Below are 27,726 nucleotides of genomic sequence, written 5' to 3'. Positions count from 1 at the left end.
TCGGGAAATCCTAACCAGGGCCTTTCTCAGTTTTATTTCTGCTCCTTCCAGAGAAGGGGAAGCAGCCATCGCACCGGGCCCATGTAACTGGAAACTCTCCGGGGAGAAATATTTTAGAAAGAAAAAGTGTTAGGAAAGCAGGGAGGGATGCACTGGCTTTGCATAGCAATTGCAGCATCCCCATTGCCCGACCACGCCAGGGCGAGGGAGGGCAATGAAGCCACTGCCCCGACGGTGCCTTCCCTGAGCCTGAGGTAGGAGCGGGCCGTCCTTCCCGCCCTTCGCGCCCCTCGCGCCCTTCCCGCCCTTCGAGCCCCGCGCCGCCCCATCAGCCAATGAGCGCTGCTCCTCCCTTCCCCCGCCCCGCCCCTCCGCGAGCTCCCCACCCCTCTCTTCTGATTGGTTGCTCCGCCCGGCTCATTATACGGCGGAGGGCGGCTGGGATAGGTTGAAGGAGCTGTCTGTCGGCTGGCTCTCTTGCCCGCCTTCGCCGCCTGTGCAGCCGGGCGGCAGGAGAGGAGAGGAGCGGCGGCGGGCGGTACGGTACGGTACGGTATTAATGGGGCCGTGCTGAGGCTCCGGGGAAGGGGTTGGCTCATGCGACACCGGGCAGAGCCCAACCGAGCCGGGCGAACTCCAGCCATGCATCCCGGCCCGCCCGCGGGCACATGGGGCAGCGCTTGAACCGCTGCCTCGATGTCCCCGTGGCGTTGCCGCCGCTGAGGCGGAGGCTCCTGCTACTCTCCATCATGCTCTTCCTCTGGCTCTATATGTTTTACTCCTGCGCCGGTTCTTGCGCCGGGCTGGTGACCCGAGGTTCTCCAGCACCTCCCCGTGTTGCCCCGCCGCTTCCCCCGGCTCCGGGAGAACCGGTTGAGGAGAACAGCCTGGAGGAGCAACAAGCCGCCAGCCCCATCTCCAGCTTCTTCAACGGCTCCGGTACCAAGCGGCTGCCGCAGGCCATCATCATCGGCGTGAAGAAGGGGGGGACGCGGGCGCTGCTGGAGTTCCTGCGGGTGCACCCCGATGTCCGCGCCGTCGGGGCCGAGCCCCATTTCTTCGACCGCAACTACGAGCGGGGACTCGCCTGGTACCGGTACGGGAAGGGCCGGGGCGGGCGGGCGGCGGGGAGGGTGAAGGTTGAGAAAGGGAGTGGAGCGGGAGGAGGGGGGTTCCCCCTCGGTCCTGCCCGGCCTGCGGGAGCAGCGCCGGCATCTGGATCGGGGCTGAGAGAGCGCCCGAGGTGAGACGTGAATGTTCCGCTAAACCCTAAAAAAAAAAAAAAAAACAAACCTAAACCCTGCGCAAAACTTGCCTTCCCCGTCAGTCCAAGCGGCGGCTGGGTGTTTGCAGGCTTTATGCTAGCCAGACTGTATTTAATCTTTAAATAAAGGTTAAATATTAATTTGAATATTTTTTTTGACACTCCGCTTTCGTTGCGCTTCCAGTCAGCGTATATTTTGCTGGAGTGTCTATTTTTCCATTCAGCTGGGGTTGTTGTTGAGGGATGGCCGAAACACCCCTCGGGTCGGGAAACAAGGCTGTGCGCTGCAGTTTTCGCAGGAAAAGCAGATTTTCGGTTTGTTGGGTTTTTTTTTAATTTTTTTTTTTTTTTTTGAACCGTTCCGGGAGCGCAGCGGCAGCCCGGGGCTGGCAGGCGGCAGCTCCGCGTTAGAGATAAAAAACTTCGGTCGCTTCGTTAACTTTCTCCTACCCCTATAATCAGCTTTATAGCTGATAAATTGCTCAGGCTTGCGATTTCCAGCCTAGCGCTGGGAAGAAAATAGCGGATGGGCGGGTATGCGGGGGTGTAACGCGTGCTGTGGGGACGGGATGAAAGTTTTTGGTGGGGGGGAAAAAATTGCTAAATGACGGGATTGCATCCCGCGAGGGTGCATGCAGGAGTAATTTGGCGAGGAGCAGCCCCTGTGTGCGGGTGGGCTCGGAGGAGCCGGAGGCGATGGGCGAGGAGGAAGAGTTCGGTGCCCCGCAGCCGTGGACACCGTGTGCGGGGCCGAACCGCGTTTAGGTTTCATCATTTTATGATTAAAGTTCCTTTATCAAGAATATGTTGAAGGTATCTTTTCGCTGAGCGCTTAGAGGAATGCTAAAGGAGCAGAGATGGGAACTTGGAAGCTAGATGGGAGCAGGGAAGTCCTGCGTTTTTAACTTCTTCGCAGTCCTGAAACTCCCACCCTGCGAGTCCCATTAGGTTTATGTCTCTCTTTTTAATCTTGCCATCCCTCAGCAGTCCGTGGAATGTACGCAGGGTAAGATCTGGCGAGGAGGAAGTTGTTTTTGAAAGCACTTTAGTTTTAGGAAATTCTAGAATTTTGGTGGAGGATGCAGTGTGTTGTCCTGTGGCAACCGAGATGAAATCTTTAGAATAAATTCAGTTGGTTTAAAAAAAAAATATATATATATATTAATCTCTCGTTTTGAAAGGAGAATTGGCATATAACAGAGCAGAAGACTTGTCAGGATTTATTAGCAAAATAGTGTTGTACGTGTTGAACTCTGTTTTTAATTAGGCACCTAAATTAGACCATAAAATGGTTGATTAATCTTTTACAAGTAAGAGGTGGAAGGGGAGAAGGAGAGAATAAAGCCTGTGATTACATTAATCTGTTATCCCAGATGCAGTTGGCAAAAGTCAGTATTTAAAGGATACACATTATTTTTAAATTTGGAGAAGCTGGCATCAGAGCTTCTTGTAACTTCTTAAAGTTTCACCTTATCAGCTGCTTAATTTTCAGCAGCACGGGCCCTATCCCTGCACACACACTGCTGCATTGTTAAATAGTGTCTTTGCAAAAGGGGTATTTTAACTGAAATGGAACAAATTTTCAGCTCTGAATGGTGGCGCTCCCAAGCAGCGAGCGTAGGTGATGCTGAAGGTCTTGAAATCGCTCGGGTACGATTCACCCTGAGGGTCGGAGCATGTTTGTCTGTCTGTGGGACTGGGACCCGGGTCGGTTTGGGGTGGGGAAAGACTAAATCATGCGAAGTGTATGGGGGGAGGATGTGTTTGCTCAAGTCAACAGTTGAGTTGTTTGGTAATTGTGCCTTATTTCTAATTTCAGTTTGAATTAGGTGCAGAAGTTTGTTCCTGTAAATTTCAGCGTTAGAAATCAGATACTGTGTAGCCCAAAACTCCCACTGACTTCAGGGGCTCTTGCCTTCTCAGCACTCTCCAAGAGCATGCTTATTTTTCCAAGCCCTAATAAGGCTTTTATTTATTATCTTAATGTCAATAAGGAGATGCGTTTGTATTTTCTTGTTAATGACCCAATAAAGTCAGATTAAAAATGCTATAAAATATCCACTGTGCTAGCCATCGCACGGTGAACTGGGCAAGCCTTGTCTGTTTTTCAGATGCCTTTGCACAAACTGACTGAACTTTGGAACAGGGGCAGATACTTGCGTCCTCAGCAGCCGGTCCTTGCAGTTTAAATCCAATTGCCTGGCTTTGAAAGGATGAAGATGCAATTTTTGACCCACGTCTCATTGAAAGTATATTTTATTCAATGGGCTTCTGCCTAAATTGGGTCATATCTTTTGGGGGTGGGGGTGTGTAAGTTGTTCCTGCCATATAATGAAGTGTTCCAGTGTAACATTTTTTCAGATTTCCAAAAGGGAGAAGGCATCACAAATGTACTTATTTAGCTTGATGAAGGCTTGTATTTTGGGGTATTTGCGATTAATCGTATTTATGTGAAGTACTGATCTGTGTCTAAAGTTTTTGTCTGTAGAAAATAACTTTTGAAGGAGGGAATATAAACTTTTTTTTTCTTGCTCTGTTTTCTGTCATATTAAATGAAATCTGCGTTTTGTTTTGTTTTCCCTTTGTGTAGGAGGCAAAACAGCATCAAGTGGTGCTGACTACCGTTCCTAAAAAGCAGAGGGGAAAAAAGAAATTGATTTTTCGATAGTGAGATAGCTAGAAATCTAATGGAAATAACTTCTCTACGCACATTGCGGGATTTTTCCCCCTGGTAATGAATACAGCATGTTAACTGCTTCGAGTGAAAATATGTACCATGACAGAGGAGAAACGGGATCCAGCCACTATTGCAAACTAATTTTAAGTAGCGCCCGGAGTTTTTGGATAATAAAGAAATTTCCCCTTTGCAGTAGTAAGGAGTTCAGCTCCGCAGCCTGTGCGCGCGTGTGTCCGTCTGCCTGGATGAGCAGGCTGCCTGGCAGCCTGTTGGGGAGTTGTTTTCTTATGGGTTTACTATCTGGGGAAGTGTTTCTTGAAAGCCTAGAAAATAAATTGAGATTATTCTTTTTTTTTTTTTACTTCTTATTTCATGCAACAGTGATGCATTTTGAAATATACTAGAGACCTGAAAGCCTTTTGTCCTATAATTAATGTAAGGTAAGAACAAAAAGATCATGTCATTAGTGTTATGTTATTTGGTTTGGGGTTTCTTCTTTTTTTTTTTTTTTTTATCATTTTAGGCCCAGTGGGCTGTATTACTCAGTCCCTCCTGCCATGGGCTGAGTGTTCCCAGCCCCACTCAATATCACTCATTTGTATTATGAGTCTGTAGCCCTCTGCTAGGAAACCCCGAGCCATGGCTACACCGGCTGTAATCTAAGTAGCCGTGCTAGCAACGTAGAGGGGAGACCTCTTTTTCTTTTTCTTCCCCCCCCCCCTTTCTTTTTTTTTGAGGAGGGGGAAATTCTTAAAACACTGGGGCTTCATCTTCCTGCCAAGCTGCCTTTAACTTATTCTTCGTGCTGAGGCTGTGGGTGGTTTGGGTCAGCAGGATCAGGCCTGCTGATAAATGGCTTCAAATATGCATTTCTTAGACTCCCTGATCACCTAACGAAGCATTGGGGACCTTAATTTACCAAGTGTGGCTTCACAGCAATTCCTAAGTTATGGGACACTTCCTAAAATTTTAAAATTTATTTGTTTTTTTCCCCAGGAGCCTCTTTTTTTTTTTGCCCTGAGGAGTGTGTGGGGGTGTGAGCAGCGCAGTGCTGATGCTTGCAATGGGCCAGGCTGGGAGCAGGGGAAGGATAAGGTGATAATGGTTAAAAGTAAAACTTCAGGGGTGAAAGCCCTGCAGAAACAAGGGCAGATCTTGAGCAAGGCAGGATTTTGCCCCTGCTTTTGGCCCTTCTCTCTAAATCCCAGCTTTACAGTGGTAGCGAGGGTTTAATACCTACTACTAATTGCCACCATGCTTCGCAGCCTCCCAAGGTGGCGTGGATCCTGCAGCACAGACAACCAGGTGCTTGCAAAACTCAACGTGTTGTTTCTGTCGGGTGTCACAAGGTTTGTTGGCCCCAGGTCCTGATTCTCCCAGCTGAACTTTGGGTGCACATGACTGTATCTGATCAGACTGATTCCTCCAACGCATTCCTGTGAGCTGCATTTTGTGAGAATGAGCATATCCATATCCTGAAGGACAGTTTTGTTCTCTGTGGTGGCTTTACCAAGCAGCTATCTTGTCAAGAATTTTTTTTTAAAAAAAAAAAAAAACAAACTACTACCAAACTTGCATTGTGTTGTGCTTAAGAGAGTGGGGATTTTTAATGGTTCCCTGGATGCACACAGAGGGTTCAGTGCCGCCGTGGCCCTTCCAGCAGCTCCCTGTGATGCTGCCTGAGCCGCTGTGCAAAGTTGGGAAGAAACTGGCCCCAAAAAAGAAGGGCTGGGCTGCTATAATCAGTCAGCAAGGCCCTTGTGTTTTCATGGGATCATTCCTTTAGATCTGAGGAGGGTTGAGTTGTTCAAACAGATGGCAAAGATTATTCGTGTTGCTGGGGTTTCAGTGCGCTGCTCTGTTTCAAGCATGTTGCCCGATATGACGCACGTGACAAGTTCTTCCCAGCATGACGCTGAGGGGGGGGGACAACATTGTCTGCCGTGATCAGGTTTCATGGCCTCACCTGTTGAGCTGCTGAACTTTTCAAAGTTGACCATGCATTGAGGGTGACTTATGTGGATGGTGGATCTGCCTGGCTAATCGCGTTAGCGCTGCATGGCATGCTAGGGAACATTGTCCTCCTCCTTGGCATGAAAATGATGGGAATGAAAACCCATGGGCTCGACTCTGGGCTTGGGATTTATTATTATTTTCTTTTTGAGTGGGCCACAGCAGATATCTGTAACACACCCCGAGCTTTGGATACCTCAAGGTGTTTCCAGTGAAAGCTTTGTCTGTAAAAGCATCCAGCAAGCCCCGAATGCCCTGGCTATAAAAACTCTACTCAAACTGCCGTTCTTTTGAGCTGTATTTCCAACCTGGCCTGATCCTGGACTTGCCTTGCCGTCAGGCCTCACTTGCTAAACTGCCCTGTCTGCTTGAGCCTGGATTAGGTGCTATTAATCCATCCCAAGTAGGAAGAAGACTAATTTAGTGATCATTCAGCATGAGCGTTCATGTCTTCTGCTGGTGTGACCATGTGTGATCAATGGGTTCAGGGGATAATGAATGGGCCAGGGCCATGCAAGACCGTTAACATACGGGCTCAAAGAACAACAAATAGTGGGGCACGTTATTTCAGCGGCGTAATTAGGGGGTCAGGGGCTATCGGCTGCTACCTGTTGTCACCATGTGGTATGTGAGGAGAGACTGGAGGAGAGGCTGCTGCTTTGGTTTGTGAAATGACTAAGTGCTGTGCTGGGTCCTGACTTGCTGCTGATGACTGTACTGGGGCTTGCCCACGCTATTGCAATTTCAGGTCTTTCAGCAGCTCGCTATGTTTTTCTTAATTAACTCACGAGAAACACCATGTGCTTTTTAAAGGAGCTCAGCCCAGCGGCCGTCACCAGTGGCAGCCGGAAGACAACTGAGTAAATGGACCTTATCTTGACTTCTTAATGTGAACAAGGGCTCCCGCGATGAAATGCATTGATTATCAGCAGGCTCAGAGGGAAGCTGCTGTTAACTCGGGGCAGGGGTTTACTGGTGGCATAGTGTTGCCATTAGGGAGTTGCTCCTGGACTGGAGGTGGTTGCAAGGTGCCCACAGACAAGTCTGGAAGGGCACTGCATCCTGCCGTGGGTCAAACGAGATAAGGAAGCCAAGGTCAGGAGCTCAGTTCCTCTGTCTTTCCGCCTGGGCATGGTGTGGACTGCTCAGACATGATGTCCAGTAGATCTTAGTTCATCACAAACCTTACAGGAAGGAGGTGACCTCTCCTGCTGCCACGTTGGCTTGAAGTGTTCCCCTTGGTGGTTTTCCTCTTTGTAATAGCTCTGAAGACAGAGGATGAAAACTGATTCGGCAGTAGTGATTTTGCATGCAATGTCCTCATGCTTGGGAGGGGGTGAGGGTCATCAAGGGGTGCGGAGAGGCATGTGGGAAGCTGTGAGTTGGCTACTGTGGCTGCTGACCTGCAAGACCTTGCACCCTGGCTCTGCAACCACATGTGCTCCTACCTTGGGAATCGTTCAGAGAGGCTCAGATACTTGGGTGGCTGGGGGTTTACATTATGCTGGTGGGAATGTTAGAGGAGAATGGGTGTAGAAGTGCTGCTGGCAGAAGACCTGACACTGATTTCTAGTTCACTTTTAAAAATTTCTTCTTTTTAAAATATGTGAGTATTGCAGTGACCTGTCAAGTGGTGAGTAGCAGGGAAAGAGAGAGCTTTATTTAAAGGAAATAATGTGATGTTCTTCTAAATGCTTTACATCTGCGTTAACCTCCTCAGAAGTGCCCTGGAACTAGCCTACTTCAAAATCTATTTTATTTTCTCCTCTCCCTACAGAAAAGGGATGGAGAAAGAACGTCTCTACCGAGGGATGCTGTGACTTAGCACTGGCTTCAGGGGATTCTTGGCACTTTATGACAGCAGAGGACCTGACCCAGAAATTTTTTTGCAGCCAGTCTTGGATGCTGGGCCCCGCGTGGCTAACCCTGCTCTCAACTAGTGGGTAGTTTATAGTAAAAGTGAGCAGTTGTAACCTCTCCCTTGAATTGGCACAGCCTCTCCCCTCTGGTGCGCATTCCTGGCCAGCACAGCAGGCCGCTCTTCCAGAGGAAAGTGAGAATTGTGCATGGGCTTTCATTTTATGTGCCAATGTATAATATTATAGGTAGATGTGTATATTTTATACGTCCCTTGCTGAAAGTGAATGCGAGGCCAAATGCTGCGTTGCGACAACCAAAAAGGTCCCCAGACTTGGCTGTGTTTAATGCAGTCCGAAACCCTACTCAGGGGAGGGCTCCAGGATCAGGCCCTTGGTGTGTGTCCGTGCGACTGTGAGTGCAGAAAATGCTTCCCCAGAAGCCAAAATTATTGCAGTTATTAACATTGATAAAGCAGCTGGACAGCCTTTATATTAAAGCCCCCAGCTTGCAGCCTGTCTTGAGTATTGAATGCAAACTTGTCTTAAAACCTGGAAGTCTGTGAAGTACAGGCAGCTGGCACGTAAAGGTGTAGGAAGTCTTCAGAAAACCACTGATTTGGTGAAAGAGGGATTAAATGAGGGAAAACCAGAATACCCTGGCATTACGCTGAGGTTAAATTGCATTCATATTTTTGATTTGGAGTGGGATCTTTCAGGCTGCAGTGAGTGGCTGAGCCGGGCGATGCTGTGGCTCAGTGCAGAGATCTTCCCGTCACTAGGGGGAGGACAGAAATCCAGCGTCTTATTAATAAAGCGCTTTGCTGCTTCTTTACACTATTAAATATTTGTTTAAAAACTGGCAAGGCCTGCAGCTTTGGCATGTCTTTGGTTTGGTTTTGTTTGGTTTTTTGTTTTTGTGTTTGGTTTTTTGTTTTTTTTAAAGGTGTACTGGACTCTAAATGGAAGCAGGAGGTGCTGGAGTAAACAGCAGGTGTGTCCCAGCCTTTCAGTCCCAGCAGTGGCTGTACACAGTCCTCAGCTGGTCGGTACGTGGGGCTGGGAACGCAGCTGCTAAATGTGAATTGCAGAGGGACCCCGTGGCTTTGCTCTGCCCTGTGTCTCTGCATGTCAGGACGAAGGCGATGCCTGACACTGAGACACACTGTGCCTCTCTGCTCCTCCACACGCCTTTGGTGCCGGGTTTGGCAAATTGTGCCGGATCGGTGCTGGTCCTGAGTGCCAGGGCTGTCCCCATCTTCTGTAAGTGGGTTGAGATTAGGGAGGCTCCTGAAGGTTTCGCACAGGAGCAGCGGGGCAGTGGGCTTTGTGGGTGTCTCTAAAGATCCCCAAGCATCTGCCCAGCTTCACCATTGCCGGCTGAGCAAAGCGAGCTGCCCAAGAGCCAAACAGTCTGCGTGTTGCCCCTTCTCGAGGAAGGGCAAAGTCTGTCTCCTTCCCTCTTTCCCAGCACTGAACTTGTTGCAACTTAACACAAAGCTCATAGCTGCTGCTATTTTTTTTGTTTTGTTTTTGTTTTTTCTTTTTAATTTCCCTCTCGAGCTGGTCTGGTAGCTAATGAGCCTTGGGCTGTCTGCGTGGCATTTTGAAAAGCAGAGGGAATGGCTAATAGGGGGGTGTTGAGCAGCGAACGAAGCCTTGGGAGAAGATATCAGCCTTGCCAAAGCAGAAGTGGAATAGCCGGTTATGGTTTCAACCTGGGTTTGTTGCAAGCCGAGAGGAGCTGAGAGCCGCTGTTTGCTCCGAAGCATTAGAGGCTGGCGCTGCCTGGACAGCCGGACACGTGGGAGGAGCTGCCTGCCCTACGCGCGGGCCACGTCCCGGTGTCTCGTTGTACACCGGTGCCTTGGCACCGCAGCTGCTTGCTCCCCCCAGAGACGATTTCAAGGTCACACTGCTAAATGCAGTGTAATAATTAATTAAGCTATATATAAACAGCAAGCTCATGTGGTCCTAAAGCAGATTAAGAATCTGGAAGTTTCCTTTCGTCTATCTTCCTCCCTATGGTCTTCACCTTCCTCGATTCCTCTGTGGGTGAGCTCTGTGGTTGTCGCGTGCTCGGGCATCCCAGTTGGGTTAAGCAGCTGCAGGCATTTGAGCCCCAAAATGACAGGAACAGAGCAACACCTGCTCCAAGGGACTCCCCAGTTTCCCCATCAAACCCAGTCTTCTTGCTGGTGCTGGGGGAAAGGACATGTACAGCATCTCTGCCATCCAAGTGAGCATTGTTTCAATCTGTATTGGTGCTTGATGCTGGGAATAGCTTAGTAGTGGGAATAGCTACTGGGATTTGCCTTCAGCAACAGGCGTTTCAAGACTCCTGTTGCTTCAAGGCTCACTGTGACAATACCTGAGCTGCGTCAGTTTTTTAACTGCACTTGAGTGTGGCATTAAAACCTCCACAGAAAGCATGTTTGTGTGGGGTTTGCAGCATGGAAGTGGAAGAAAAAGCTGGGCTGGGTTTCCTGGGACAGCTACAGCAGCTCTGTAATGATTTTGAAACTAGAGCCAAGCAAATACTTGCCTTGCGACTCCTGCGGCCTTGAGATTTGTATGATATCAAAACTGATGCTTTTTTTTTTTATTCTCTTGCATCTGTCCAAAACTGGTCAAAACTCACTTACTGCCAACTCCAAAAATAAAAATTTAGGGATAAGGTTTAGTTCAAACTTCAGACTACTTTTAGTGTAGCTGCAGAAACACCCCAGGAAAATTAGAAATCCTGTCTCTTAATCAAATGGAGGTGATCTGCACTCTCAGATGTCAAGGGGGTAAGAGAAGAGCAGAGCAGCCTTCAGGGCTTCCAGATCAGCTTGGGTTTTGCAGTCAGGGCACATGCATGTCACAAACCTGTCAGCAAACTCTGATCCTTGGCTTTGCACAGCGAGATCCTTGGAAAACCTAACAGACCCCGTGGCTGGCTCTGGGAGTAGTGGGAGAGTGAGCATCAGTACTGCCCAGGCTCGCTCTGGGGCCTCTTCACCTGCTTCCTGGGCCACCTCCTCATGCAGGTCCTGTTGACAGAGGACCACCACTGCAGATGGGGTCTGGTGGGAAGAGGCACCCGGGGTTGATGGGCTCCATATGAAAGGTTGCATTTGGGTAACTTGAATTGTCCATCTCCAGCTCCCTGGCTGTCCGAGGCAGAACTGGCTTGTCTCGGTTTCCAAGTGCCACGCTGTATGTATGCCCAGGAGATGGAGGCAGAGAGAAAAGGCTTTGTGAGGGCTCACAATGAAGTCCTGAATCAGTTCAGTCCCGATCAGAGGGGGCCGGGCTGTCTCTTTGGGAACCCAAGGGTGTAGAGATCAAAGGTGCGGGTGAGTCAATTACAATTCACATTTGGTTCATCCATATGTTTGGGTATTTGAAAGGCTTCAATGGTAACCCATTTTATATCTCTTATACCCATTGATTTGTTAATCTGACACTTGGTTTCATCTGAATAACAATAGCTCTCATTCAGGCTCCTCAGTGTTCAGGGAAAAGTCATTTCACTTGGGTTGTGCTCCAAGGCCTTAGCAGACCGGCCCACTGTGCTCTTTGTGTAGAACGGCTTGAAGGACTACGGGATAATTGAGCCCTGTTTCCATCGAGAGCCAATTTCCTTCCAGAGCCAGCTCTGGAAGGAAATTGGCTCTCGATGGAAACAGAGCGGCGTGCTGAAGGTTGGTGCTGGGTTTTGGCGCATGTGGTTTTTCTCCAGTAGGTCCTTTCTGGTTGCCACCGTAGCTGTGGACCTGTCATCGCAGCCTGCGGGGTGTGAAGAGGTGGGCAGGGTTACGAAGAAAGACAACCCACGACCCAAGTAGTCAGAAGAGGAAAGCAAGCACAGAGAGCCCTCTTAAATACAGCCTAAGTGAGCGTGCTGGACTAGATCAAATCATTGGTATGGTGATGTGAAGTCTCTAATTACATGAATACCTTTTTAATTAGAAGCAGTGCTTTGCATCTGTTTTACTTGCAGCAGAGCATCTCCACCAGCTGAGCCTGCTCTTTAAAGAGCTCTTGACTGTATTTTGTTGACTGTTTATGACCACGTCATGATCCCACATGATGACTGGGGCAGGAGGGGAGTCTGCAGACAGACCTGCTCCTTCATATTTCCCTAATTGGTGCCTGTCTCCCTCCTTCCCTGGGAATTTCACTCCTTCCCAAGGCTGGCTTGACTCCTTCTGCTCTACCCTGAATCCTGCAGCATTGCTGGGGACCCACCTTGGGATGCAGTGTCACCATGAACCCATAGCTGGATTGCTTTAATGGGAATGCTCCTTTATGTCTTGGAACTTAATTTTATTTTCTGTCTTTGATGTTTGGTGTGGAGGGTAAAAAGCATGAGGAGAGACTGGGCTGACTGGAGATGTTGGGAAAAAAGTCCCATTCTGGGCAAACGTGTCTGCCTCACTTCCCTCCCTGGTCTGTTTACTGTGGAGGGATCTTAATTTCCAGTGCTACTCCTTTATGACTGTAAATCACAAATCCATTAACAAATGAGTTGAGGTGACAATCCCATTTGTGTTAAAATGCATTTAGGGATCAGTACTGAGAGGATCACCGGTGTATTAATTTGCCAGGCCTTTTGTTCCAGCAGGTGGCAAATATAGCTCATCCCAACGAGGGACACGCTGACCAGGCCACTGTCCAGATTGCCACTGGTTGGGGTCATGGTCAGTGCTGCCCCTCCCTTGCTGAGAAGGAGGCAGGAGACCTTTGGAAATGAATTGGATTGCTCAGCTTGGAGTAAAGTCTAAACCAATTTTAAATTCTTGACCCACTCGATGGGACGCTCAGGATAATGAGCAGGCAGCTGGTGAGTATGGGATGCGCTTGCTTGGTTGGGCACCTTCCCATGTAGCTGGTCCCCCTCTGAGAATTTATTCTCTGCTGCCATTACTGGCCACGGGGAAGGTAACCAGTCCTTCGACGGTCAAAGGGGACATCCCCTTATCTTTAAGACAGTCGAGGAAGAACCTCAGTGCCGCACGGTTACGTGGCTGGTTTGAGTGTTGCTAAACAGAGGCAGGTGGCGTCATGCAGCTGAGGTTTGGCAGCAGCTTGCTGGCATCACTTGGCCTGTGTTATGAACATGCATGCATTATCAAAAAAGCAGGAAAAAAAAATGTAACTTTATTTTTTCTGTAGTGAAAATGGAAAGCTGGCCACTTTCTGAGCTGTCATTTTGAAGGCCTCTGTTGTTCAGGTGATGCTGGATGCCCATAGGATCCCTTTAGGTGCAGAAGGTGGATTTCTGGAAATCATGCATAGCTTTTCTAAGACTTGTAGATGTGTATCTGCCTCGAGGCTTGTTTCAAGCCTGCCCTGGCCCTGCCACCCCAAGAGCTTCCTTCCCACCTACTGCGGAGGAGCTAGTGGGCTCCAGCTCAGCCGTCAACTGGAAGATGCTCTGAGGGCTCTCTGTGCCCAGGGGAAAGTGCTGTTGAGTGAAGAAAGCAGTTTCCCTGCTCCTCTCCCTGCTTTACAGTCATCAGGGTGAGGAAGAGGAGGAGCAGAGTTGTCATGCAACTGCTGCTGGCACCAGTCCCTTCTGGGGCTTTTAACCCAGCACAGTGGTTTAAGCCCCGCTTTGGCATGTCTGACGCTGAGGGCAGACAAATTGTTGGAGGTGCTCTCCCTGCATTGGTCACGAACTGAGGGGTGCGAGCTGGGGCATTGCGCAGGCCAGAGAGGGGCTCCGGGGCTTATCGAGAGGCTTTTTCCTCTAATCGCGGCTGTAAAGCCCCAGCGCAGGAGGGCTGGGATAGATTAGGAGAAATGTGTGTCAAGGTGGCAAGCAAAGCCCTCCCTGTGCAAATGTTAGGCCACTCATGAGGGTGGCTAACAAAAGGCAGCTTTATCAGCGTGACTTGTTACCTGCCTGTGCAGGCACGCAGATTAGGGCATTAATTTCTGTGTTGGGGGAAAACACAAAAGACCTCTCAGCAGGGCTGTGATTGATAGGGGAACGTCGTCCTGCCTGTATCTCACTGGGTTGGTTTTGTTCGGGGGGTATTGACTTGTGCAGCGTTTAGTTTGGGGTTGGTTCTTTGGTTTGTGGGTTGGGTTTTTTTTTCCCCGTCTTCTAGCAAAATGAGAGCAGGTGAAATGCAGTGGCTTGGCAGTGCCCCAGGGGGAGGGACAATGTGGGAAAGAATGCTGAAGTTCTCCTTGTAGTCCTGTCCTGGGTGGAAGCTTGTTACGTGCTTCTGAACCTTCAGCCTTGGTGGACCAGGATTGACCACCCACATCCAGCTGGTTTTGTTGGTTAGAGTGGTTGCTGGTGCGTGCTTATTTAACCAAAAAGTTGATTTATAAGTATGTGCCATAAAAATCTGTATCCACTTAAACCCTACGGACTGCCACCCTGGAACGGACCCAACCAGGGGTTGCTTCTCTTGAATCAAGCTCTTTTCTGGGAAACTTCTTCCTATTGCAGCATGGCTACAGAAACACTGCTGTGGTACATAGCTGCCGTACAGCTGACTAGGGGGTACACGAAGTGACCATCTCCCCCTGCATCAGATGCCTAAGACGTGCTCTTTGGGTCCAAACCGAGATGCGCTCTCCTCGCTGGGCTCCCCACCACCAGCATACAGTGTAAGGGGTCCCTGGAGAAGGGCCTTGAAGAGCAGGTGCTGTAGGGGTGAGGCTGATGGGATAACCTCCCACAGGCTCCCTGGATTAGGAAGACCTCCTGGTGTCCTAGCTGGGGACAGGAGCCCTGCGGCGGTCTGGTGTGACAGGTCATGGGTAACAAGGTGTCCCATGCTGGGTCCAGCGCCACGGCACATCCCTTCGGGGGAGCCTGGAGGATGCTCTGCTCCATTGGCAGTGATGGGTGGTTTGGCTCTCAGAGGAGTCATGATGCTGCTTGGTTTGGGCATCTAATTCTTGAAACCTCTGGTGCTTCGAGGACAGCATCTGAAAGCTGGCAAGCTGTACGTAGTCTGCAGTGCCAGCTCTGCGCACCTCACTGCCTGCTTCTGCCTCCTGCGAGTCCCAGATCCCAACGGCCGTGGGGTTTAACTTGATGGAGATTGCTCGCTTTGCTGCAAGGAAGTGTTTTCCCAAGAACTATGAGGAGAAGGGATGCCTAAAAGATTGGTGAGTAGCGGTGCCCGTGGAGTTTTAACATCTTTGAGAGTATTAGTGCCGTTGCTACAAATTAAGAGAGCAAATCGGTGGGTGTGGGAGCAGTTTGTGCTGGGCTGGCGGGTGCGTTGCTGATGGCTGAACGTCGCCAGCACTGGCTGATGCTCCTGCCATGCTGGTTGTGGCTGAGCCTCCATGGCAGGGAAGGAGCCTCGGGAAGAGGCTGCGGTGTGAGCCGTAGGTGCTAGGGTGGCTTGGACATGGCCGACCTGCTGCTGCATGGCAAGAGAGCTGATGGCAAGGGGTGGGCTTTGTGATGGGAGTTGTGGGAACAGCTCGGCTGGTCTGCTGGAGCTGAAGCCAGACCCCTGAGATTGAGGTCTCGGGTTGCCTGAAGCTGAGTGATAGCTGTGTTGGCCTCGCATCCCCTTCCCCAGGGGACACTTCTGTCACCTGCATGTGCCATGGATGGTACATGGTCTTGGATGTCCCACCAGCTATGATTTCTTTATCTGCTTTTAAGCCTCTTCCAAGCCAGTCTTCCTTTGCATAAGCCTACTCTGAGCTAGCAAAAGCTTTGCAACAGCCGTGTTTTAGGTTTTGCCTTTTTTATTTCTTTCCACAGTTTGGCTCATAACTCCAGACCTTGACTATCTTGCTTTGCCTTTTTTTTTGGATGGGAACATTACTTCTCTGCTTGTAGCTGCTACGCCAGTCCAAGTTCAGCAGATATTTGTTCCAGTTTCCCGCGAAGGGCAGGATCAGTGCTACCCAAGTAGAGCTGAGTTCAAGAAGTAACATCTCCAGTACAAGGTTGTGTTAAACCAACAACCTCTGTAAGAGGCTCCAAGAGTCTCATCTTGCAATGAATCCGTAAGTGGACCTACCAAATCTTTGCATAGCAGAAGCTTAGTACCTGTAACATTAACTCAAGGCTATAAATTTTTGAGGGAAGAGAAATGACTGGTCCTTCTGGTTGTGATAGAGTAAGCAGAGGTAGTTGGAGAATTTATTTTTCCCCAGGAGTGAGTTGTGAAGCACTGAAATCTCAGCAGATGCTTAAAATTCTTCCTCTTTCTTCCCTTCCAGGCTGTTGTCTGTTTAATTTATAGAGAAAAACGTTTCTACTGCTTTGCAATAAACTCTTGGACACTGTGAAAGTAATCTTGGCTTGTTTTGAACCTGCACCAGTGTAGCTGCTGACTTACATGCACGCCAGGGTGAACAGAGCCAGGCTACTTGCTTCTGGTGGGGCTGATGAGGACTCATACTGGTGGCCTTCAGGCGCCAGAAGAGAGGGAAGATTACAGTGGTGCAACTGAGGCACTCCTGCAGGGATAAATTCCAGTTAAACACTCCAGCCGGGTGTACTAAAGAGGCGATGTGGTGCAGGAGTACACAGCTTGGTGGGGACAGTTGGCTCTGCGATCTGCTGGAAAAAAAAGTCTTTAGTCCCAGTTTGCCAGTTAGCTCGGTCATGTTTCCTGCTGGGTTTAGGGGTGTCCCCCCCCTTAAATCATGAGTTTCACGGAACTATCCCCTCCCTGCTCTGCTTTTAAACAAAAACAATTGTGTGGTTTTTTTCTTTTTTGGGGGAAATGGAGACAGATTAATCTCACATGACTTGACCAGTGGGCAATGAAGTCGGAGATGCTGGGCGATATTCTAAAGACCTCACCCATAAACAGCAATTAGCTTTTAATCGTGGCACAGCTCCTGGCCCCCTGCGCCCGCAAGAACAGCAACGTGTGCTCTTTGTCGGCCCGAGCAGCACCGGGGGACCACGGCAATGAAAGGCAACTGGGGGGTGACCGAGAGGAATAAGATGCTCATTTCAGCCCCACCCCCTTACTGCGCTCAAAAGCTCTTATTTTCAGAGCAAAGCACTATTGAAGCATGGGGACAATGGAGACCAAATCCTTCTGGGGGAGGGGAGGTGATGGCAATTGCATCTTTTGTTGCTTTTACTTCTTTACTTGCCTATGGCCTCCCCCATCCCACCCCTCCAAGAAATCCACATAGATGCTCGCTAGATGATAATGCAGTTACTTCCTTGGGACCTTGCTAATAGGATTATAATTATTACTGGAGATGAACTGGAGTGAATAGAATATTTACCACTTCATCTTAAATTATTGTAAATCCCTCCAAAGCAACCCTTTGATATGTAAAGTGCTGCCTCTCTCCCCTCAGTGTAGATAATTATTTAGTGGAAGTTCAGAGCTTTTAAGTATGATGGGGGACAGAAAGAGGCTTTGGTGTTTACATAAAGAGGAGGGACTATATAATGAACTGGTGGAGTTGATGAATATCCTGCCTGGCTCCAGCAAAGGAGGAGGGAAAGTTCTTACTGAGCAGTTGCAACATCTCAGGCTGTTGTTGGGGGAAGAGGGAAGGAGATAATTGGAAACCTGGCCCTTCCTAGTCCAAAGAAAGCCCCACATCTCTGCAGCCCGTGTTCCTTTGGTGCATGAGTCCACTTGGTGACAGCCACAACATTTTGGGTTTGTTCTTTAGGGCTGAAGGAATTTCTGTTTGGGGAATGATGAATTGGGCTGGGAGACCTCAGCCTGGCAAGGAGATATCTTGGGGGAAGATACGGTACTCTCCAGCTGGGCTGGAGACAGGGAGGGATGGATTTGTGTCGTGATGCAAGGACTGGGGCTGTGGCCTGAGGCCAGGAGCTGGTGCACAGCTGGCAAAGCAAGGACCCAGGATGAGCTGTGTGTGTGGAAGGTCTGCATGGGTTCAGGAGGAACCTGGATGAGGGGTTGGAAGAGAGATCAGTTAAGGGTTACTAGGTAGACAGCATGGCGGCTGCCTTGCCCATTGGTCTCAAAGGAGTCTTTGTGGCTCTTCGGCCTCTTTATTTTGCTCTTGGTGAAAGCACAGACCCTGTCCCCATGTAGACAAGGCTCCCATCAAGTGTTTCTCCTGCTGTAAGTAATTCCTCCCCTATAGGCTGCAGCTATACAGTGCACCGTATACAGCACTTTGTTACACAAGGCAGCAGCCCTGCGAGGGATAACACGTCGTCTTGGTTATGAGTCTGTGCTTCTAATTAAGATACTTAAACCCATGAGGCGGAGGAGGTGTTTTGGGAGGGAGGTGGGTTTTGGCTGGTGCGAGGCGGGAGGCACCCTTTGTGGCAGGGGCTGGTTCTGCTCATCACACCCATTGCTGTTCCCAGAGGCACAGACCCTCCGGGTTTTGTGCATGGATCAGGCCCTGCTTTCTCCAGGTCAAGTGCTCAGATGCTGCTGCGAATCATCTGCTCTGTGGCTGCAGCCAGGCGAAGCACCCCATATCCCTCACCTGCAGTGTGGGAAGGGTCAAAGCTCCATGGTGGCTCCTAGATCTGGTCTGAATGCAGTGACTTTGGGGGAGGTGGATATAGTCTTTTATATTAAAAAAATAAACCCATCCCCTTGTGATTGCAGCAGCATGTTGTCTCCTCCTCAAGGCACTGCTTGCTTTGATTTGGTGGGGCTCTTTGGTGTGACCCAGCTCTGCCTGTGTGGAGTGGGGACCAAAGGACCATCTGCCAATGCCCCATGTCTCCTCGCTCCCCCTAGCCTTTGATGGGATTTTTTTTTTTTTTTTTTAAATCCACATCAAAGGAACTTAGATCAGACTCCATGGCCACTCCAGAGCCTGTCCTGTGGGGTGTGTGGTGATGCCACCCGTTGCCACTGGATCTTTTGCCCCATTGAAGCCTCAGAGCAGCTTCGTGATGGGAAGCCTTTGCAGGCTGTTATCCTCCTTTAATCCCCAAACTCCCCAACAGGTGAAGGGCACCTGGCAGATTTGGGGGCAGGGAGCAAGGAGAGTGAGAAAACCATTACTTTCAGGCCCACATATTTTTTGTCCCCTTTCCCTCCTCCCTTACCTACCCCGTCCTCGCCCCCAAAGTTCATTAATTCCCATCATCTGGTTTGTGTAAGCGTCGTGGCGAGTGTTTGACCGAGCTGGATAGGGTTACACCCGTTTCAAAAAGGCTGAGGCTGGTTCCCAGCCATTCCCTTTTATTGTTGTATAATTTGCCAACCCAAACAATGGGCTCCCGCTCCAGACAAAGGCGCACATGTTGCCCTTACCGCTCGTCGTAAAAAGAGGAGAGGCTGCGTGCTGCTGTACAGGTCCTTGGTGCAATGGCAGCCTGAGCCAGGGAAAATTGTGGTAGGAAGGTGATGTATCAAATAATAAACCAGCAAGTGCTCCCACCCCCGAAGAGGAATTCACGATTTCCTTTTCTCTCTCTGTTTCTTCCTCCTCCTCTGTCTTCCTCCTTCCCCCATCTGGAGCTGCTGCTACCAGAAAGCTGAGTCAAAGCCAAGTGGGTAATTTTGAAGCCCGTTGACCTTGATGCTGGTGGCAGGGTCCATGATGTAACTAAGACACTTTATTACTTTAACAGTCTTTCCCTGAGCTTGTCAGCTTCTTGCTTTTAAGGAGTATTTCTGGGATTTGATGATTTTGTGATCAGTGCTGCGGAGAGGAGGGCCAGGTGGGGTTGGGATGAGTCCAGTGTGGTGGCCTTGGGAGTTGAGCTGGTGATGCTCTGGGTTTTTGCTTCCCAGAGCACTGTAGGGCCCTTGCTCACTGTCAGGTGCCAGTATGGGGCTACAAGTGTGTGGTTTTAATCCAGCCCTTGGCTGCTCTCATCTCCACTGTACATTTTTCCTGCTTTCTGACAGCAACATGCTGCCTCGGAGACTGGGAACAACTGGGTGGTATCACCTTGGCAAAGCAGGTGGGCTGGAAGGCAAAGCTGCCAGCAATGGAAATGCCACCCCCATCCTTTCTTGGGTGTCTGCAGCTCTTTTTCAAGATACTAGATTTAGCTCACTTGGCCTAAATTTATTTTTTGAGGTGGGAAAAGAGAGGAAGAGGCAGAGAAGCAGGGGGGGTTAAAATGAGAATTGGCCGTGCAGGGGAGGAATGGCAGTAAAGCCCTCCTCAAACGTGTGTTTGATTTAAGGCAGCGGACAGACAGACTGTGCTTTGAAGCAAGTTCTTTGGCTTTGGTGGGATCTTGACCGGAGCAGAGCTGAGCAGGACTGTGTTGGGATGGGGACAAGGGACAGGACAGGAGAGGATGCAGGCAGCAGGCTGGAGAGCATCAACGTGCGAGGAGACGAGGCTTCAACCTGCCCCATCTTCTACATTTCTTTCCTTTAAACTTTTTCCATGCTGGTACCAGCAGGCTTGTTTGCTTTCGGCCTGCCCAGGGGAGGTGGTGGAGTCTCCGTCCCTGGCTGTGTTCAAGAGGCGGCTTGATGAGAAGCTACAGGATATGGTTTAGTAGCTGTGGCAGCAATGGTAGTGGGAAGACGGTTGGACTAGATGATCTTATAGGTCCCATCCAACCATGTGATTCTATGATTCTATGATTCCCACCCTGCAAAACAGAAACGCAACAAAAATTATAACAATTTATCACATGCACCAAATTGCCCTATGTTTTGGGTCGTGCTGCCTGGGCTTGTTGTCACCTCAGGTTTTCAAACCCCCTATTGCAATTCTGGACGTTAAAAATCTGTCTCTGGGAAAAGAGCTTTTGTGTCTACTTCTTGCATTTCTATTCACCTTCTTACCATAAGCTTTCAGTTTAACCTATGTGGTTTCTTAGACAGCCTTTTGGGAGGAGTTGAGGGCGCCTTCCCCAGAAACAGGCTGCCAAAATTTGGTCTTCTGGGAAGAAATCGCTTCTTGTCTTCTTGAAACACCAGCCAGGAATTTGGGTAGAAACTGGCCAGAAATCGGTTGAATGCTCTGCTTGTGCACCACTGGGCAGCAAAGCAAATGGTTCTGGATTACAGGCCTGAACTCGATGTGAATGTGGCTGATGTCCAAAATAGTTTGACTTGCTTTTTCTCCCCTTTCCCCTATTTTCCTTGCTTCTAGGGAACAGCTGTGGGGGAAAAGTCTAGAAATTCTGCACCAAAGGTGGTTCTTGCTGTATCTGCTAGCAGAGCTGCTGTGAGGACTGCTGTGAGCGCTCCCTGGTCTGCATCTCATAGCTGTATCCTGATACTGCAGTGTTTTATCCTGACCCTAACAACACTTATCTTGTTTTTACAATACTCTTTGCACAGCTGTCCATCTCCTCTAGGAGAGTTTTGTCATCCTTGCAGAGGGAAACTAAGGTAGCTCGGAGGATTGAGCAAGGAGGGTGGTCTGGAGCAGAGGGGTTGGAGACCAGAGGGTGCCATCGTGGCAGCATGGGGCACCTCAATTTTAGCACTTACCAGTGGGACTTCAGCTCTCGAGCATGCTGGGGTGAGGAGAATATCTCTGAAAGTCATGCTGGGTAGCTCCAGGTGCTGGGTAGGAATATATCTGGCACAAAACCCTCCCCAGGAAGGAAAACTCATCATCCTCTCGGCTCTGGGCCTCCTGTTCGGCAGCAGGAGCATCTGAGTGTGCCGGGTCTCGGCTGGGCAGCCTGACGGTGACCTCCGTGCGGGCAGACAGCCGGGGACGATTGCCTCTGCAGCCCCCTAGGCTGAGCAGCACTTCAGGTTCTGGCAGACCCTGGAGAGGTTTATCGCAGCGGGTGTTTGGAAATGGCAGGAGGTGCGTGGGGGGACCGACAGACGTCCCCAGGGATAAAATCAGTAATGACTGCCGTGCTCTGTCCTGCACGCCAGTCCATCCTACCTGCGGTGAATAACTCAGCAACAGGTTGCAGGGGTCTCCTCGACCCCCCCAGCGTGTGGCCCCTCGCCATTGCTCCTTGAGAAGTGGCAGCAGATTAGCCCGGAGCCCCTCTGTGCAGACAAAAGCTGCCACAAAGGGCATTAGGCTTCAGGATTGGATTACCTTGTGGCCACCTGTCATCTCCACTTTGTAAATTTATCTCGCTCTGGGTCCGGTTTTCACATTGGAGAAATTTGTGCTTTTAAAGAAAAAAAAAATACATAATTCCCCCTCCAGTCCTCTCCAAGCAGCAGTGCGGCAGAGTTTGTTTTAGCATCCCTTCTTATTCCAGGCTTCTGAGCTGCGTGGGGCTGGGGATTAGGGCTGTTTGAATAAAGAGAGCCTTTATTACATTAGTCTAAGTGGTTAATAGGTAAAGTAGGCCAATCCATCTTTAGACTAAGCCTATCACTTCGCCTACGAAGGGTGCAGGCTTCACTGAGGAAATATTCATTAAAGGAAAAGCTTTTCCTCTGTCCCTCTTGACATGTTAATAGCTCAGGGTTAGGGGCTCTGCTTTCTGCCTGTGGAAAATTCATAGCTGTGCTCGCGCAGCAACTGCCTCCTCTCGCTGGGACCCCTGACGCTGCTGGCAGCTCTGCCGAAGTCAGCAGAGCAGCCCTGAGCCCCGCCAGCGCTTTGCTGGCTGGGCTCGGTGGGGAATAAAGGATACCAGGAGTCTGCTGGTGCTCCTCATCCTCACTGTCCTCTTCTGTGCTCAGAAAGTAGGTGTCTCGATCTCTTCTCAAGCAGGGATGCAGGGAAAGGGTTCAAATGATGGGTGAAGTCAGTGCTTCAGTGCTGGGACTCTCTGCTGTGGAGTGTTCTCAAGGCCAAAAGTATTCCTGGGTTTGAAAGGATTAGACAGTTCGTAGTCACTATGAAATGGGATGGTTTGGATGCAGATGCTGGCTCCAGAGATCTTTGAACTCCAGGTTGCCAGAGGGCAGGAGGATAACAAGGCAGGAGGGATGGCTTGCCAAGCTTTTCATACTATCTTTATTTTCCACCACAGTATCCGCTACAGCCCTCGCTGATGTCTCCATCCAGTCCTGTCCCGACTGGTGGAGCAGCTTTTGTCCGAGGCCTCAGCTGAGCTCCCCGTTTCCCACAGCCTGACTCCCTTTATCATCTCCCTTTCTTCTTCCGTACCGACAATGGTGATAGCTGCACCTTGCTTGCAGCAAACAGTGTTGGCAGAAAGGTGTCTGGGTCTCTAACACGCCTGTGAAGCTTCTGTGGAAGCAGAGGACTCCTCAGCTGTCATGAGCTGCCCCAGGGCCGAACTGTGCCTGAACTTGAGCTGAATGTGAGTTTCTGCTGTTACTTTAGCCCAAAGGGGTTGCATCCTGCCAGGGCACGGTGATTACAGTTCTTCTTACCATTACAGCTCCTCTTTCCCTTCCTCCTGCAACGGCTGTCGTTTAGTGCAGTCCTTGCTGTCGTGGAGACCCAGGAGCGGATGTGTTCAGAGCTGGAGTCTGGTCCTACCTCCACCAACACATAGGTCCAACATGTTGTGTTGGAGCTGCAGTGCTATACATGGCCCAAGTTCCCCTTCTTCATTTGTGGTTTGAACAGGAATAAACGCTTCTTGGTGACTTTTCCACCCATGTGAGTTCAGACTAGCGAACTTACCAGTTCCTCCTGTCCCTTAGGCTCTGCTGTCTCTGGCTGCCAGCATGACAATTGATGCCTCTATTGGGAGATTATGGAAACCATGGGAAAGCTCCTCACAACGAACAGACCTATGCAATAAATCTTTGCTTTCCTGGATGCAATGCTGTCGGAGTTTCAAACCACATCTATGGGCCACAATATTTGGCTTCACTTGTCTAGCTTTTATGCAGCCACTTTTCAAACAAGGCAGCATCTGAGATAATCTCAAGGATCTTTGTTTTGGGCTGTGCCTGGCACTCATCTGGGTACAACAAAGGAAAAGAGTGCTGGAGCTAGGGCTGAAGGCTGGTTTTGATGGATTCAGTTCTTGTTCTTGGGTTGAAGACTCTTTCTATCTCAGCTCATCTTGGCCTGTGATGACCAAGCCAGACAGCGGTAGCAGTGTCAGTGATGTGCCTTGTCTTGCTTGTATTGCTGTGATGGATCAGCAGCAAGGTGTTCTGCAAATGTCAAGGATTCAGGTCCTCAGGGTGGGGGGAGGGGGAACGACAAAAAAAAACTTCCACAAATTCTGGAGGGTCTAGACCCCTGCAGAACTGAGTGCTCTCAGCTCTGTTGGATGTCCTCAGCCCCAAATCAAGAGTGTGAGTTCAGATGCTGACTGGTCTGCAAAGGGACTAAGACTGGGCCGGTGGATGCCTGTTAGAGGAGGAGCTGCTCCTTGCTGTCTTCCATTTCTGAGGTGCGCTCCTCTGTGTTTGTTGGAACGCTAATTAAGAGCCTGTGTTTCCCAACCAGATCAACTGACTCAGCACCTCTACCTCCAGCAATTTCCTCCTGTTTCACGGCCCAGCCCTACCCAATGTCTCTCTTGTGCAAGGAGGTAAAAATAAGCCTTGCATCATTCCCAGGAGACTGATAAATACTGGCTGTAGTACTCCTGGAGGAGAAGTCGGCCTCAAGGTGCAGGGCCCTGCACAGCAGGCAGTCTGATGGACCTGACCTGGAGCCAAAGGGCTTCAGTATGGCGCGGCTGTCCTGAGCATGTGTTGGGAAGCAGTCTTTTCTTTAGGCAGGTCCCAGGCCGTTAAGGACTTCATGAGTTGAAACCACTGTCTTAAATCAAGCTGGAGAGCGGTCGGTGGCCAGTGCAGGATGTAAAAGTCGGATTTAATGTGGCCATAAAAAGAGACACCACTTAATGAGTAGACTATCAAAATCCACATCAGCCCACAATAGATTTAAGAGTTGCTCTCTGAGCATTATTGACTGGCTCTGTTCTGCGACAGCATTAACGGGCTTGCAGAGTTGGCCAGAAAGGTGAAGGATTAGTCAGAGTTTTATTTTGGTTACTGTTTTTTGGCAAACGCTGGCTCCTGACTTCCAGAAGCTCTCGTGTCCCAAGTGTCTGGTAGACCAGCGTGATGTTTGTCTGCATGTGAAACTCCACTTGCGTGGCCTTGAAATTGCAGCTCTAGGGGTTGCCACCACCCTTGGGCATGGCTGGGGGTTTCCACAAGGGCATATCCCCTTCCTCCACAGCCCAGCTTGTCCATCGCCACCTCTCTCAGTGACCCATGCAGATCTGGTGTGGGGACCATCTCCCCCCAGGGATCTATGGAAAAGTGGCTTTATGGGCAGCCCCCAAGCACACTCATTGGATGCCCCTTGCCAGTAAACATGTTGCGTGATGTTAGTGCCAGAAGCTGATGAAGTAAAATACCAAGTATGAGCTAAATAGCAGTTGCATAAATAGCTGCTAACCAGCTGTCACAGGCACATGATGATTTTTTTTATTTAATCAGACCTCTTATACCTGGATTTCCTATTATTTGGCCTCAGATCAGATGAGTAATTTTTGTTTTTTCCCTTGGCTTCTTAATGAGGGCAAAATTTAACTTTGGCACAAATGATCAGTGGCTATTTTGATTGCAAGGTCCACGGTGATCTTTGCTGTAGAAGCGTAAATCTGGAAGGGAGGAGCTCGCAGCCGGGGAACAAACAGCCTCTGTGTGCAGCGTCGTACGTCTGAGGGAAACACCGTTCGAGGCTTGCAGGTCACACACTGGCTGGTTAGTTCTCTGTGCTGGGTGGATGCTTTGAAAACTTAATCAAGTTTTATAGCTTTAATTTTGTGGCAGACTCCCCTCTTGCCTTTCTTTTTCACTGTCTTGCAACCCAGAGCAAATGAGACCCACTGGGTTATAAAGGGAAGGAATTGGCAAACGGTCGGAAATATTTAAGGCTGCCTAGTGAATGATAGGAAAAAATTACTCTTCCTGCCTCATGATACTTACATCATTTCTGCAAGCTCTCTAGTTTTCCTCCACATGGTTAATTAGAAATAACCAGGGAATAGTGTGGAATTGCTGAAGGATTTGGGTTTCAAGGGTGTTTTGTGAGGGTACGTCCTACCCATGAGCTGAGGTTGTGTTCTCTGTGGTCGTATCCTGGATCCTGACCTGCTGTAGCCCGTGTGGCAGTGGAGGGGAGAGGTTGTCCTTGTTGGGTGCTGGACTGGGATGTGCTGAAGATGCCACCAGCAGCTCTTGATGCTCCTTCTAGTGCGTATTAGGGAACAAGTCTGCACAGCGCTAGGGAATAGTAAAGCCAGGGGTGAAGCTGGGCACAAGAGGACTCCTGCAGTTGGATGAGGTCCTGCTGTTGCCAAGCCAGGCACATACCGGGGACAAATTGCACCCTCTTGCCTGAATTGGGCGATGTTGTGTTTGGGATGCTAAGGGAAAGCAAGGTGGACAATGCCCCAGTGAGCTCTTGCTTTTCTGCTACACCGTTCCTCTCGTTCCCCTGGGGAAAACGAGCCCTGGGCAGTGGCTGAGGGCTCTCTGGCATTGACCTGAGCCAGGAGAGCCGCCTGGTGCAGCTCAGGACTCATCCTGACCAGTCTCAAGCTGGTGTGGTACATGTAGCCACGCTCCAGCTGCAGAGTGCAGCCCAGATAATCCACTCATGGATAACTGGGAGATTACTCAGCTGGATTTCTAAGACAGTGGCCTTTAATAATAATCTCCTCTTAATCCCTAAATCAATGGCAAATGGATTTATCTGTATGAGCTAGATGACCTGTGCAGGCATTTTAGGGAGAAAAAATCCTGTGTATCCGTATGTGAAAATGATGTTCATGTTTTTATTCCTGCTACCTGCTGATCTGACCTGCATATATTTTGCCGGCAGGGACCTCATGCCCAGGACCCTGGATGGGCAGATCACCATGGAGAAGACCCCCAGCTACTTTGTCACCAAGGAGGCCCCAGCCCGCATCTCCTCCATGTCCAAGGGCACAAAGCTGATCGTGGTGGTGCGGGACCCCGTGACCAGAGCCATCTCAGACTACACCCAGACGCTCTCCAAGAAGCCCGATATCCCCACCTTTGAGAGCCTGACCTTCAAAAACAGGACTACGGGCCTGATCGACACCTCGTGGAGCGCCATCCAGATTGGCATCTACGCCAAGCACCTGGAGAACTGGCTCCTCTACTTCCCCATCGGACAGATCCTCTTTGTCAGCGGGGAGAGGCTGATCAGCGACCCCGCGGGGGAGCTGGGCAGGGTCCAGGACTTTCTGGGCCTCAAGAGGATCATCACCGACAAACACTTCTACTTCAACAAAACCAAGGGGTTCCCGTGCCTGAAGAAGGCGGAAGGCAGCAGCAAACCCCACTGCCTGGGGAAGACGAAAGGCAGGACCCACCCCGACATAGACCAGGAGGTGGTGCAGAGACTGCGGGACTTCTACCGGCCCTTCAACATGAAGTTCTACCAGATGACAGGGCAGGACTTCGGCTGGGACTGAGGCTGGCATGGGAAAGTCCCCTGTAATTACTTGCCCAGCACGGTTTGCGTATATAAAGATATATATATGTATGTAAAATGTACAGAAATCTATTTTATAATAATTTATTTTTAATTCCTAAGCAATTAATTCACTAAGCTGCCTAACCGCACTGGCTAGAATGGTAGCCCGTAACCTGTTTAACATTCCACGGTGTTTAATTCTAATATTTCTCTCCTTTTTTTTTTTTTTTTCCTTCTGTTTTCTCCTCTTTTTGGTTTGGTTTGTAACAGATGGTGCTTCCATTTTTCCTAAGCAAAATTTGTATTTAAAAAAAAAATCAAAAAAAGCGAGAGTGGCAGGGGACGGGGCGGGGAGGGAGGGAAAGCACAAATTTATTTTTGTTACGGGTATCTGGCCTTTATAAACACTTGCTTTCCCTATTCCAGTGTCCCAGTCTCTGCTCCAGTGTTGTGCTCCCTCATCCCACAGCTTTCCGGTTAGTCCCGTGGCCCCCGGGGGGGGTTTCTGGGGCGGGTGGGGAGGGCGGCTAGGCATCTCCCTACAACCACATACCTCTGCTGAGCCGCGCTGTGTTTTACCGGGGGCTGTGAACGGCAGGGAACCCCAAGCCATACAGCTCTGCTCCACAGCCCAGGACTCCGCCGGGAGCGTACCGTGCTCTTTTTCC

The 27,726-nt window shown here is 49.8% G+C and overlaps 1 protein-coding gene across 1 annotated transcript; it reads left to right on the top strand.

The window, feature by feature from the left end:
- Positions 1-489: 489 nt before the first annotated feature.
- On the top strand, positions 490-27,478 carry LOC104475401 (heparan sulfate glucosamine 3-O-sulfotransferase 3B1). Its single transcript, XM_086762192.1, has 2 exons — positions 490-1,096; positions 26,438-27,478. The coding sequence occupies exons 1-2, from the start codon at positions 669-671 to the stop codon at positions 27,054-27,056; spliced, it is 1,047 nt and encodes a 348-aa protein (XP_086618318.1). The 5' UTR covers positions 490-668; the 3' UTR covers positions 27,057-27,478.
- The last annotated feature ends 248 nt before the right edge of the window (positions 27,479-27,726 follow it).

Source organism: Chlamydotis macqueenii, chromosome 18 (genome assembly GCF_036417535.1).
Source record: "Chlamydotis macqueenii isolate bChlMac1 chromosome 18, bChlMac1.mat, whole genome shotgun sequence".
NCBI classification, from domain to species: Eukaryota; Metazoa; Chordata; class Aves; order Otidiformes; family Otididae; genus Chlamydotis; species Chlamydotis macqueenii.
The sequence above is the reverse complement of the archived record's forward strand: the minus strand, read 5'-3'. Positions and strand labels throughout refer to the sequence as shown.

Excerpts from the sequence above, each read along its gene's own strand:
- LOC104475401 (XM_086762192.1), top strand. The coding sequence starts at position 669 with ATGGGGCAGCGCTTGAACCGCTGCCTCGATGTCCCCGTGGCGTTGCCG. Across the intron at positions 1,097-26,437 it reads CGGGGACTCGCCTGGTACCG|GGACCTCATGCCCAGGACCC; the intron begins GTACGGGAAGGG and ends TTTTGCCGGCAG.